At 34.7% G+C, this 13,538-nt stretch overlaps 1 protein-coding gene across 1 annotated transcript; it reads right to left on the reverse strand.

Moving 5' to 3' along the window:
* Positions 1-1,154: 1,154 nt before the first annotated feature.
* Positions 1,155-3,637, reverse strand: LOC108377781 (sodium/calcium exchanger 3-like). Its single transcript, XM_017634053.1, has one exon. The coding sequence runs from the start codon at positions 3,123-3,125 to the stop codon at positions 1,155-1,157; it is 1,971 nt and encodes a 656-aa protein (XP_017489542.1). The 5' UTR covers positions 3,126-3,637.
* Positions 3,638-13,538: the final 9,901 nt, after the last annotated feature.

A 13,538-nucleotide genomic window follows, 5' to 3' on the forward strand; every position in this document is an offset into this window, starting at 1 on the left:
TTCGCATAATTAAAACCAGCATTTTTCTTACTCTGCTTCATGTTGGTTGGTAAGTCTATACTATACGTAAGGTGGCCTTTATTTCAAACCCTCGCTCTCACCTCCTAGAAATACGCGAATAGGCTAAAAACTAGGAAATATAAAATTTTAAATGAATTGATAAAATTTTGGAGGTGACTTACAGCGCACCGTGTACTTTTTGGGACTGTGAGTGCTTGAATCTATAACTTTTGAGCTTTTGAGCTTTTAATAATATTAAAATGTTCGTGTTTTTTTTTTCAATTCCACTAGAGGTGTACATATATCTGTCCTTGCATCTTTTTGTTGTTAAATGCGTTAAGTTAGTCAGCTGAAGTATGAGTCACGAAATTGTTTTACCCTACAAAAGGAAATGTGCATATCTTACCTATTGCGATCTTATTGCACATATAACAGTGCAATAGAAAGACTTCCTCTGTGGTGGAAATCAAGTCAACCCAAAATTTGAAAAATTCTAGATCCGCGATAATTCGGTACCCATTGAAGCATATTAGAGTCACCTACAATTTTCATTGAAGACAATGATGTATCATGGAATTGGGGTTTTATACAAAAAAAAAAAAAACAAAAACTTGGCCGCCCTCTTATGATAAAATGTTCGAAATAAAATACGTAAATACATAAAACTTTTATGGCCTTATTCATAAAAAATAAAGTAGCTTTATAAAAGGTTTATAAATTGAAAAATGTATGAAAACGTCAGTTTATAAAGCTCTTTAAACCTACTTTATTTTTTATGAATAAGGTCATTAATATTTAACTATTTTATATTCAGTAATGATATTCCCCCTACTTTAAATAGTTCTTATTGGCCTTACGCAGCGGAATATGAGCTATGTTATGAAACCTGGAAAATAATTGAATTATAAACAGTTAAGTATATTTATATGTACATATGTAATATTTCGACGATAGAAAAGATCTCAAAGAGCATTCCTGTTAGAGTTTTCCTAAGTTGATAATTTATTTATTTTTTAATGGACCAAGATTTTACTAAGCGCTTCCATCATATCGGAGCCTGTTATTTATACAGGCTTGTGTAGATTCATTATCAGTAGATTATTGCACCCTCATAGTTAAAATAGATAGCCTCAATGGCTTACACACTTTTGTACTTACTCAGTTTCATTATTTTCGTAGACCAACTCTCCCTGCACTGGCTCGTAATCTTTGCCCGCCTTCCCAGTTCCATCCTCCGTCCAATATGGTATGATCACCTTACCACGTGCGCCCGAATAACGCTGCACCTTCAGGTCATATGTGCCAATGGATTCTGCAAACTCGTGTGTCTTTTGATTGAAGGCGAAAATGCCAGCATGATCGTCGTCAAGTATCATAACAGTAGCTACTTTTGGTACTGCCAAAATTGCCGGATCTGACGGATTACTTAAACGCACATAAAAATGTTCATCTTGCTCGAATACGTCATCATCAATAACTTCGATCTTGAAACGTTGCTCATCGACACCCGGCGGAAAAGTGAGCACACCCTTTTTGCCAATATAATCGCTACCGGCCTCGGCGGAACCGTCTTCCGTTTGATATTCAACCGTCGTATAACCGGATAGATTACCGCGTCGCACGACGCGCAACTCAAATTCGCCACAACTCTCCATGACAGTGTAGTGGCCGGGCTCGAAGCAGATGCGTACCGTCGTATCATCTTCTTCGGCCTCCACTTCGACGCGCTGCAGCTGTGCTTTCACCTCGTTTAGATCGGTAAGAGCACGCTCCTGGACTTTGCGCATTATATTACCGCTGCCCATCATCTTACGAGTGGCTTGTATGCGATAGAAAGCGCGCGATTTGGGGCCTCGATTGATCAATTGCTCCTGAGCCATCATTTCTAATTGCTCCAGATCGCTTTGTGGGTACTTCTTGCGCAGTTCTTTCAGCGTTGAAATGTATTCACGTCGCGCATCCTCGAAGTCCTTCATTTCTTCGTTCTCTGCCAGTTCCTTAATACTTTCATGACGATTCATCTCGAGTACGGCGTCGCCCTCAGCGCTCACAATAACGCCCCGCTTATTCATGCGGTAATTCTTGTCAAGATATTTATAAATCAACAAACGTCTGTCGGCTATATAAGCCGTCAGCACGGTAGTGGGGAAGAAAATGAATGTTAACAAACCCTCCCATACTTCGACACGGCCTGGCGAAATTTGTGCCAAAATTAAATACAGCCATACGTAGGCGAATAGCGACCATGCGGCCGTCACAATGAATACCCGCAAATGTTTGATCTTTCGTACCTGCCCGTTCGGTATGACCGCAATACAAATGGCGATAATCACAAATAGGTTATAAGCGGCCGAGCCGACTATTGTACCCGGACCTAAGTCACCAGCCTCGAAGCCCTTTTGAAACATTTCGATAACGGACAGAAGAATCTCCGGCGCACTGGAACCCAACGCCATCAGCGTCAAATTAGCTACGGTCTCATTCCAGACGCGCACCACGACAACCTGTGTTTCGCCGCCCTTCTTCTTGATAACTACCTCCTTCTCCTTGGACGTGATCACTTCAATCGCCGCCATAAAACGATCTGACACAATTGAAACGCCAATGAACAAATACGTCATCGCTAGGAAGTACACAAGGCCCCGCGCAACGCGATCACCGGTACTCACATTGTCGATTGGCATCCAAGCTTTAAGCAGCAGACCGTCTTTGCATTGCAATGAACTGCCACTGTGCTGCGACAAGGCGGTGACATTATCGCCCTCATTCGAATTGGCCTCCGAAACGCCAGCGTTATCATCATCACCATCATTGCCGCCAACATTGGCATCATTTTGAATATCATTCGGAGTGTCACCGCCAACGCCCTTGCCTCCTCCACCACCACTACCGGCACTGCCGGCTTCAGCAACAGCACTTACGTCCGAGTTCGCCTCCTCTTTGTTCGTATTACGAGTCACCTTATCATCGGGTTTGTTGTCAACGGCTGCATTTGATGTGCCGTTGTTGGGCGACTCTGCGCCTTGGACAAGTCTGAGCGTTGTTGTGCACACCAAGAGCAGACAAAAGATCGCGATCAGCGTACGATCACGGCTGTGTTTTCTACTCATGATAAAAGAACCCATTCTGAAGTATATTATCTCTATAGATTTATTTTCCTGAAGTACGCTGGTTTCTTCTATGGACCGTTTATGCGACGATGGAATTCGCCATGCGGTTGCTTTGAGCAGCGCGCTTTTAAGTAAAGTAATTCTTAAGTCTGTTGTAATTTTGACAAAAACACCAACTTTCAAGACCGCGGTGGTACCAGATGCAGCTGTATTGTGCTCTTGTCGCTACGTCTATTTCGTTGGCTCTGGTGTGTCTCGTAAACTGGACGGTTACTCGGGCGTTCGCAAGTGTCTGTATATTAATGTGTGGGTGGTTGCAGGCGTGTTGGGCAATATATGCTGTGCTCGCTTAAGTTGATAACTGCTGTGCTACTCCTATCCTAGTTGTGTGATTTGAGCTGAAGCTGTGTAGTGAGTTCGTTTGCTATTTGATGTGGTTTTTCTTTTATTTTATACAGTTGGATGCTTTCTACATTCTGTGCTTGTATGATGCCTTTCAGCTTTCTGTGAGTTTACCAATAAAAACTTATCCTTTGATATATCTCGGGCCTTTGGTTTTTTGTTGTTTTTAATGATGAGGTCTTTACTAGGAAGCTCGTGCTTTATTATGAATATATGTATGGTTTAAAATATTTTGCGTACTAGCGCCCAAAGTAGACGCTTACTATTAATTATTGATTAACTGATTACTATGACTTTAACTACGCATTTTACAGAGATATGAGCTAATTTATTTAATTGGTAAGAGGATTTTTTTTTTGTTGCTTTTTGAGTTTTGCTTCAAGCTGCTGTTACTTATGTAACTATGTATATTTTGTTATCTAATAAAGCATGTGCGCTTCACTGTGTGGACCTAATCGCTCTACTGTGCGAGGTGTGCTGCACTAAACTGGGAAGCGGCATGTTTTGGTTGTGTATTGCATCATTGACTGCTATTAGAATAGCTGCGTTGTACGAATTCGATTTTTATATGAAATACCTATTTAATAATGAGAGATTTGAAACAAAGCTGACTTTATTAGTTAGGTTTCGAATACGCAATCCCGTTATAAGACTTATTTATTTATGTATTCATGTGTTTTATTATTTGTAAGATTTCGATTTCGAATTTTTTTCGCGGCAAGCCTTGGTTTTGTTATTGGGACGTTTCACGTAGCAAATGTGGGCGTGAGTTGTGGTTGGAAGTTTGATTTGCAGACGTTCTGAAAGAAAAGAAAACGAGAGCTTATAAGTAATTTTTTTTTTTATATTAGGAGCATGTATGATACATTGTTTTAGTATTTGAATGCCAATATTTCGCCTTTTATTTTATTAAAGTACTACATAATAAATAGGTTAGGCTCTCGCTACGTGTATAATTTGCCGTAACCAAGCAAAAATTTGTAGCCAGCAGGAAATCTGTAATTGTGCCTTGTAAGTACAAATTAACCTTTCGCGACAAGTTCGGGATTACTTTAGGACCACTTGGGACCATTTCGGGACTCGTTCGGGACAATTCCGGAATCGCTTCCGGACCTCTTCAAGAACATCTCCGCTAGTCGACGAGTATTTGAGGACCGTTTTGGGGATACATACGAAGTTCTGAATCATTTCGAGACTAGCTAGGATTATTTTAAGAATATTTTGGGACTAGTTCAGGACCATTTGACGACTTTTTCGAAGGATCGCACTCGTATCTTAAATTATCAGGTAAATTGTGTCTCCTATTTTGCCCAAAAAATAAACATAAAGAAGTAATAATAATCGATATTTTCTGCTCAAAATAACAAATAAAATGTTTCCATACGTTCTCTCGTTTATATGATGTCACTCCCCTTCTCTTTTCGGTAAACACTGAATATATGTATCTGCATTTATTCGCATGCCAATCGATTATTATTTCCTGTCTATAAACAATTTCCTTTATAATTACTTAATTATTACATGACAGAGAAAGTCTAAACAAAAATTACAAGTAAGCAACAACAAATGGAATTCGCAGCGGCAAAGAATCGAAACTGAAATGAACTTATCGTTTTTGTTGTTTACTTATCGCAATTATAAGCTAATTCAACGATGTATGTTCATATGTATGTATGTATGTATGTATGTATAAATATGTTTGTATATACATATGCATATACACAATTATAGAGCATAAACACATCACCTTTTCACAGTAAACATATATTTGTATGTATGTATATTTGAAAATATGTTCATATACATATATGTATATTTGTTTATCGGCTTGTTTGCCGTCTATCCAAAACAAAAATAGAGCATAGTAAAAAGGTAATAAAAGCGATGTAAATAAAAGCAGCTTGTCTGCATGTAAAAAGCACAAAACCTTATAGCATCTGCCTATGGATATATGAATGTGTATATGTTTGTGGCCATAAGTAATAATCGCTCAAGTCGAAACTCAAACATTCGAAAAAAAATTAATTTACCTATTTATAAATTTTTCTTAAAAAAAATTGGAAAATGTATCTACATAGTGAGGAAATGAATAATGGGACACCTTAACGCTTATTACACCGTGCGACAAAAACCAAAAAATTTTAAAACACACTAAAAATCAATACATTCACAAAACAAGGAGCTAAATATAGTAAAACTCTGTTTTTAGTTTTTCTCTCTGACATCAGGATTTTTTTTTAAAGGACTTTGAAATTTCTAGGATATGATTACATAACAAAATTATTTTAAAGATTTGGTGAATTGTAGAATAACAATATGGGTATTAATTAAAAGGAAAAAAATCTGTGGAATGGAAAAAAATTTAATTTTTTGGTGCGCCAGGACGAATAAGTTTTGAGAGTGTCCTTTTAAAACTTTATCCTTGAATATCCTTGGAAATTATCAATATTAATTTTTGATAAAAATATATGTCAAGCACTAATATGTAAACCACCACATTCTTGAATTTCGTCCTTCTAGCTTTATTAGTTTTATATAAAAAAAAATTTACACTTATCTTTATAAGAAATGAAGATACTGGACAGCACTCGGCTGTATATTAGACCAAATCATTTTTTTTTTTAAGAGATAGAGTCATAGGTAAAAAGTAAAAGAAAATCGAGAAATGGGCTTAAAAGTTCGAAATAGGACCTTTGGTAAATAATTATATTTTATTATTATATGTAAATAACTAAAAAACTAAAAATATAGCCGTAGTCAACGTTTTGCTATTATTTAAATGGTATATAACTTCTTTTGTGCAAACCTATATTACAGGTGCCATAAGGGGTCAAAGGTCGGGCCTTCAAAAAAATAAAAACCTTATATTTTAAAAAATGTTGAACTGATTTAAAAAAATTGGGTATCGTTGTAAACGCTATTGAACCTCCTTTCTTCTGATGTGCGTATTAGTATACTTTGTATGTAAAAATTTGAAAAAAAGATTTAAAAAGAAAAAATACTTTTTTTATAAAAAAAAATTTAACAAAAAAACTACTAACCGATTTTTAAAAAATTGATATCGTTGCAAACACAATCAAACCTTCTCTCTGCTGATATGTATATTTGTATACTTCGTAGATAAAAAATTGAGAAAAAACATTTTGAAAGAAAAAATACCTTTTTTTATAAAAATAAAAATTTACTAACCAATTTTTAAATATTTGGTATCGTTGTAAAGGCTATTAAAGGCCTCATCTTCTGGTATGCATATTTGTATTCTTCACATATAAAAAATTGAGAATAAACACTTAAAAGCAAAAAATACCTTTTTTTATAAAAAAAAAAATATTTTAAACAAAATAAGATACAAAAAGATTTTTAAAAAATTAGTATCGTTGTAAATAACACCAGGAAACGTATACTTTCTTAAACCCAAAAATTTCTATTCATATACATATGTACAGAAAAAAAAATTAAATTCAAAATATTTTTCCTCTATTAATTGAAATCGTACATCTTCGTTCTTTTAGAGCGCATACATGGTTCCATAATAATGATTGCAGGATCTTCATTTATTAATATTGTTACTATCAATATCTTATAAAGAGAAGTGTAAATTTTTTTTTATCTAAAAGTAATAAAACTAGAAGGACGAAATTCGAGGATATGGTAGTTGACATATTAGACCTTGACATATATTTTTTCAAAAATAAATATTGCAAATTTCGAAGGATATTCAAGGATAAAGATTTAGAAGGACATTTTCAATACTTATTCGTCCTGGTGCACCCAAAAACTAATTTTGTTTCTATTCTGCAGATTTTTTTTTAATTGATGCCCATATTGTTATTCTTCAATGCACCGAATCTTTTGAATAATTTTTTTGATTCAATCATATTCAAGATATTTCAAAGTCTTTTAAAAAAATCCTGACGTCAGAGAAAAAAAGTAAGAACGCAATTTTATTATATTTGGCCCCAGTTTTGTGAATATATGGATTTTTTCGTGTGTAAAATTGACTGTCGCACGGTGTTATAAAAATGTAACCTAAGAAATCTAAGTAATTATCAAATGCAATTTAAGCCAAAATTGACTGTCTCACACGGTGTTATAAAAATGTAACCTAAGAAATCTAAGTAGTTATCAAATGCAATTTAAGCCATTTAAAAACATTTAATTACACTACACAATTTTGTACTAGTTAAAAAGTTTAAACTGCCCATTCTTCTGCAAACCCTTCTAGAGTCCCCATTCAAATTTTTTATGCACATAAAGTCCATTAAATACACCAATACAAATTTGGTGATTTTTTTTGGATTTGCGTGCCTTTTCAAATTAAAAAATTTGCAACACTGCCTTTTGTTCGATTCTTCCTCTTATTCTTGTTGAGTTCGTCTCTGCTCTCTCATTCTGGTATTTAGTGACGTCACGCTCGGTTGCTGTCAGCTCAATTGGCGCAATCTTGTCCTCTATCTTTCTTGGCTTTTGCTATGTTGCCAATCCGGCACTGCATAACCTGCACACGAGTGCAAGAATAGAACATGCACTTGCACTGGGCAAAGAACTAAAGTTAGAAATCTAACATTTGTTGTTGTTTACATATCTCATTTATGAGATTTTTCTTTTGCTCAGCTGAGATTCTTCTTCGGCGTCCATTCACATACATACATAGTACTTATATGTGACCAAAATAATGATGGTGTCAATGTGCCAAATATTCTGTGGAGATGAGTAAAAGAAACACGCCCCATGGTATTTGTTTTTAAGATTTTTCTTCTTAAAATCTATGCATGGCTCTAAAAACCACTTATTTACTTAGTTTATGTGTACTTTTTAGGGACAATTTAAGTAACAAAATAGCTATCTTGTATTTGGATTTAGAGTGGTAAGAGGTGGATACTACCACTCGGGAGGACCCAGCTTCAACACCAAACTAGCAAACTCTGCAGTTTATTTCTACCATGAAAAGGGTTCTCAAAAAAGAAAAAGGATTCCCATTCCTCGGTGGCGTTTAGTAGGCCTCTTCATTTGTGTTATAAACTTACACCAAAAATTTCAGGAAAAATTCGGCCTGTTGCTTAAATAATGCGTGAATGCTAAACATACGAGGGCAATTTGAAAAGTCACTTACTTTTTAAATAAAATATATATTTTTCGACAAAAAGAAGCGTCTTCTTTCTCAACATGGTCTCCTTTTAACTCGATATATTTAGTTCAGCATTTTTCCAATTTTTTAATTTCTTCCAAATAATAGGTTCTCAAAATAAGCATTTGTTTCAGTGATGGCCTCTCCATTCGCTGGAGGCTAAATCTGGTGAATATGGTGAATGAGGTAGGAATTTGTACTGCGTGAATGTTCGGTGTCACCTGCGCTTGTGGATTTTGATGGATTTTTTTACGTAAAAACCAAATTCACTTTTTTCCATTTTCGTTAAAATTCACGAGGTTGTCTTCTTTCAATGGCCGTCAAAGAAACAAAATGCCGCAGCTTTCTCAAAATTGTACAGTAGTCTATTAATCGACGACAGTTGATGGGAGTAGTATTGCACTTAAAGTCATGGCAATCAAAATTCAAAAAGTCACTGACTTTTCAAATTACCCTCGTACATACATTTTGTTTTCTGAATTTATAGGTGCCCCCTATATGTACATATGCACCTCTCAAATAGGGCGACTGTTAGATGGCGGAGGCTACGCTATATGTAACTACTACATACATATTACTGCTACTGCTGCTGTTTGCTCACGTATCTGCACTTAGAGTGCTTTTGAGGGCCCGATGTGGCTGAGTGTCAAATGGCCTAACGTGCCGTGTGGGGAATATTGATAAATCGGCACTGCATACATACATATGCACATAATATATACGCCACATTGACGCTTCCGCACAAACGCGTGTGACTGAGGAATGTGCAAGGTGTTCAACGAACGCTTGGGGCGTAAACAATGTGGCGTAATATGGCGATACGTATGTATAAATGGAGCAAAAGTTAGCACTGTTGGGGTGTAAATTTGGACTTCTTCTTCTTCTTGGAAGTAAATTTTTTTTCGAATTTAACAGGAGAGAATAAAAAAATTCTAAAATCATTTTCTTTTAATATTTATTTTGCAAAAATTTTATTACAATCTTTTGTGAATTCCATGCGAATTGAATCTACTTCATCAATATTTTGTATTTGTATTTCTTTGGAACAAAATCTCTTTACATATGGAGTAGGATGCGTTAGAAAAAACAACAAGTTGAATATTCGAAAAATATGAATAAGTTTTTATAAAAAGTGGACTTAGCCGCTTTTCTCTATAAGATAGCTATATAACCCATGTATATTTTGTATCTGAAAATAAAAAAATTCTGCTATGTAGATATAAATATGTATTTAAAATCTATATACGTATGTAAACTGGAGAATAGGTGAGCTTTTGTGGATAAGTTAATTCTGTGTAAATAATTATGAATTGTATTACATTCAATCAAGATGCGTGTTTAGTATAAACATACATGTGTACATTAGGGTGGCACTAAATGGAGGAAGCAAATATTTACGTCGATGCTGCCACAGTCGAAGATATCATAGATAAATTTTGGTCCCGATTGAAGACGGTTAAGGCGTGTCGCACAGGGGCAAAGTTCAGATACCTCTATTGAGACTCAAGATATTAAAATTATTATTTTTTACATCTAATACCCAAAACCGAAGATATTACATATAAATTTTTGCCCCGATTGGAGTCGGTTAAGGCGAAGCTCAGAGGGGTCAAAATTCAGATTACCCAATGAAGCCGTCTTAACCGACTCCAATCGGGACCACAATTTTTATGTGATATCTACAACTTTAGTAGTATCGATTTTGGGTATTAAATGAAAAAAAATATTTTGAATTATTTGAGTCTCCATGGAGCATCTGGCCTTGGACTCCAATCGAGACCAAAATTTATATGTGATATCTTTGGCTTTTGGGTATTAGTTGGCAAAAAAATTAGTTTTAATTTTTTTAGTCTCTAGAAAAATCTGAACTTTGGCCCCTGTGCGACACGCCTTAAAAGTCTCCAGTCGGGACCAAAATTTGTATGCGATATCTGTGACCGAGGTATTACCGATTTAAGGGGTGAGACTGAAAAAATCGCTAATTTGGTTTTTTAAGGACCACCCTAGTATACATATTCCATCGTAGTGACATTTCCATTTACGACTTAAAAAGAAACTTACATACATATGTACATATGTGAACTCCGACCAATAACTAAAGCACATTTGGTTTGGGCTAGTAAATACCATACCACAACTTTTTTTTTATTTAAAAAGCAATTACACCAAATTGTTTTCTCACATGTTGTCTAAGCATACAGCAAATATGGCAGTATCGATACCAAAAGCACACAGAACTCGATTCTCGAAAGGATCGACGACAATACCCGATTTACTAAATTATCGATACTGAGTACTTAGTTTGCACAAGAACTCCAAAGCACTTATAAGTTCTCAGAACTAATTTTTTTTTTATATTTTTGCATTTATTTTGTATTATTTTAATTTTTCCTTTTTAAGTTTCTTTTATTTATTACTTTTGATTGTTTTAAAAAGAAAAATATATATATATATATTTTATTAAAAAAGAAATATTGCAAATTAAAAGGTGAACAGCATAACGCCAAGACCTCCCTCGTTAGCAGAACCTTCAATTAGTCTTTAAAAAGACAGTTTAGAGCTCTTAAGAGAGTTGCCAGAATAGACCACTGTCTTACGAAAGACTTTTGTCTATCGAAAGACTGTGGTGAGGTGAAAGACAGTTGCCAGAATTGCCCTGTAAATAATTGGAAAAGGATTCGCTTACCTCACCTTCGATAATGAAAGGACTCTTCGTTATCCAATGTATGCTACCTTCGTTGTAAATTCGAAATCCAGGCCATTCTACAAGAAAATATTTCTTAATTTGCATTTTATTTTCAAATTGAGGTGATTACAAATATATGCGTTTGTAAGTAACAAAGTTTTTGCTTTTAAGAATTTTAAATAAGCTTTTGCTATTAACATGTATCTTACGCTTAAAGAAGTAAACTTATTGCAAGTTTATTTCAAAAACTCCTTTAGAAATGTATGTATATTCAATTTATAAATAGGAAGAGATCATAAAAGCAAAGCACTCATAGTTTTGTTTACTTTTCGCGTCATCTATAAAATTACTTTTTGGCTGATTTTTACATTTAAAACATAACAAAAACTGAAAAATATTACAGGTATTCAGTTTTAATAGATAAGTACATATGTATGTAAGTATGTATGCTTATGTAGCAAGGTAACGAAAACGTGATTTCGCACAAATTTAAATTTTATTGCGGACTAGCAAATACCCGGCGTGCTTCACTGAGCGTAAAAGTATTTTGGTGCTGTTTGATACCCGTACTGTAATATTTCATTTATTTTATAAACTAAATTAAATACTAATTTTAAAACAGGTGGTAACCCTCCTCAAAAATATTGTCGGAAGTAAGCTTTCCTAAACCTTTTTAGTTTGATACCTATATTGCAATATTTAATTTATCTTATCAATTAAATTAAATTGAATTAAAATTTTCAAACATGTGGCAACCTCCACAAAAATATTTTCAGAAGTAAGCTTTCTTAAACAGCTATATTGCAATATTTACTTTTGACAGCCATATTTACTTTATCTTATCTATATACTTAAACTGGAATTTTCAAACAGGTGGCAACTCTCAATTTGTTTTTTTTGTTTTTTGTTTTTGAAGATAAACCTCTAGAAATACATCGGTGAAAACTGCATTCAATTTTATGTATTTGTTTTCGAGTGATTCATGTACAAACATACAGACACACAAGAATTCTAAAAATTCTTAATTTGGTTTCTATTGCTCTAATAAAGGCCTCCATATTAATTCTTCTTTAATGTTATAATGTACAGGCATCGGTCTGTTACAATTTTATTCTATGTATAGTGTTTTTTTTTTGTGAAAATTTTTGCTTAAGGCGATAAACCCAAAAAATGGGGGAGGGGATATTTAGGACTAAAGTTAACAAAATTAATATTTTGTTATCGTTTTCGGCAGAATATCATTTCCTTAACCACATTTGCCCATCAACTTTTTTTGAAAGAGAAGAAAGTCTTAGTTTGAAGTTATTGCAAATGCGTATTCAAATAAATTTTTAAAAAGTACAGTATTCGAGCAAAGGGGATAATCCGACTATGTGCTTCGATCTTAAGCATCATGGCTTACGGAAAGTACAACTAGATCACACTAAAAAATAACCGGGTGCTGAGAATTGCATTGCTCGGTATATATGTATGTATATCTTCAATTTACTATGCCCACAAGATTTTATAAATATCACAGCCGCTAAAGAGGCCCTTAGTTTTAGGGAAATAAAATTAAGCAGGCAAAGCAACTAGAGACCGAAATAAAGTTATTTTAATGTCGTGCTGGTATCTCTGTTTTAATATGCCTACATGGTTTTTAACAAAGGGAAATGAAATTCCGTTCTCTCGACGGGAAAATATTACCAACCGTAACCAGTGCTGGTCTCTAACCGACTGATCTGCATATCGGCTTGTCTTATCGCTTAGAAGTCAGTCTGAAACAGAATTGGTATGACTCTATCAGGAACCGTCAACATATTCGTCGCATTGCAAACGTTTGGATCTAAAGTTGAGAATTGCTCTATAAAATGGAGTGTTCCTAGTGTTCTTGTATCCACGTCAATGCCAAAATTGCGGCATTCTCGGACGAAGAAATATTCAAGATACAGACAGAATTCATCACAGCCGTAAAATATGGCCTATGCAACCTGAATGCTGCCGGCACCAGGCATATCAATTTTTTAGCATCATCTCGGAATGTGTGAGCTACATTGAAAGTGATAGAATGCAAGATAATGCTGAGTGAAGCAGAATCGGATAGAGCAAGTCGATGTGATGTCAGAGGAAGTACTCCATGGTTTCTTTTTTTAGTTTTAAATAAAAGGAAGAAAAATCTCTGACTGTAGTTAAATGCCACATAACCATCACCGTATACATATGCATATTAGGG

This window comes from Rhagoletis zephyria, unplaced genomic scaffold, assembly GCF_001687245.7.
Source record: "Rhagoletis zephyria isolate East Lansing unplaced genomic scaffold, Rhagoletis_zephyria_1.1 Rzeph_scaffold_12697, whole genome shotgun sequence".
NCBI lineage: Eukaryota > Metazoa > Arthropoda > Insecta > Diptera > Tephritidae > Rhagoletis > Rhagoletis zephyria.